The sequence below is a fragment of the Penaeus monodon genome, chromosome 22 (genome assembly GCF_015228065.2).
Source record: "Penaeus monodon isolate SGIC_2016 chromosome 22, NSTDA_Pmon_1, whole genome shotgun sequence".
Taxonomy (NCBI): domain Eukaryota; kingdom Metazoa; phylum Arthropoda; class Malacostraca; order Decapoda; family Penaeidae; genus Penaeus; species Penaeus monodon.
This window is the reverse complement of record NC_051407.1, coordinates 8,374,610-8,374,833: the sequence shown is the minus strand read 5'-3', so window position 1 is coordinate 8,374,833 and position 224 is coordinate 8,374,610. Positions and strand designations below refer to the sequence as shown.

At 47.3% G+C, this 224-nt stretch overlaps 1 protein-coding gene across 1 annotated transcript in view; it reads left to right on the top strand.

The window, feature by feature from the left end:
* The window catches only part of LOC119586909 (uncharacterized proline-rich protein-like), a gene marked incomplete in the record, with an annotated part of 2,605 nt that overhangs the window by 1,566 nt on the left and 815 nt on the right, over positions 1 to 224 (top strand). Inside the window, 1 exon segment of the mRNA XM_037935642.1 lies at positions 1 to 218. Within this exon segment, the coding sequence (XP_037791570.1) occupies positions 1 to 218 (218 nt within the window).

The window sequence follows — 224 nt, the reverse complement described above, 5'->3', positions numbered from 1 at the left end:
AAACTATCACTTCTTGTTCCTCCTCCATCTTCACCGCTACATCCTGCTCCTCAGGCATCTCCGCCTCCAGGCCCCATCCAGCAAACCTATCCACATCATCCTCGACCAACTGGCCCAGAAGCATACAAGTCTTACCCACATTGCGACAACAGTGGAGGATGTCGAGGGAGCATAAAAAATAAAAATCTAAATAAAATAGATGTCAGTCCGGTTATCTCGTGAGT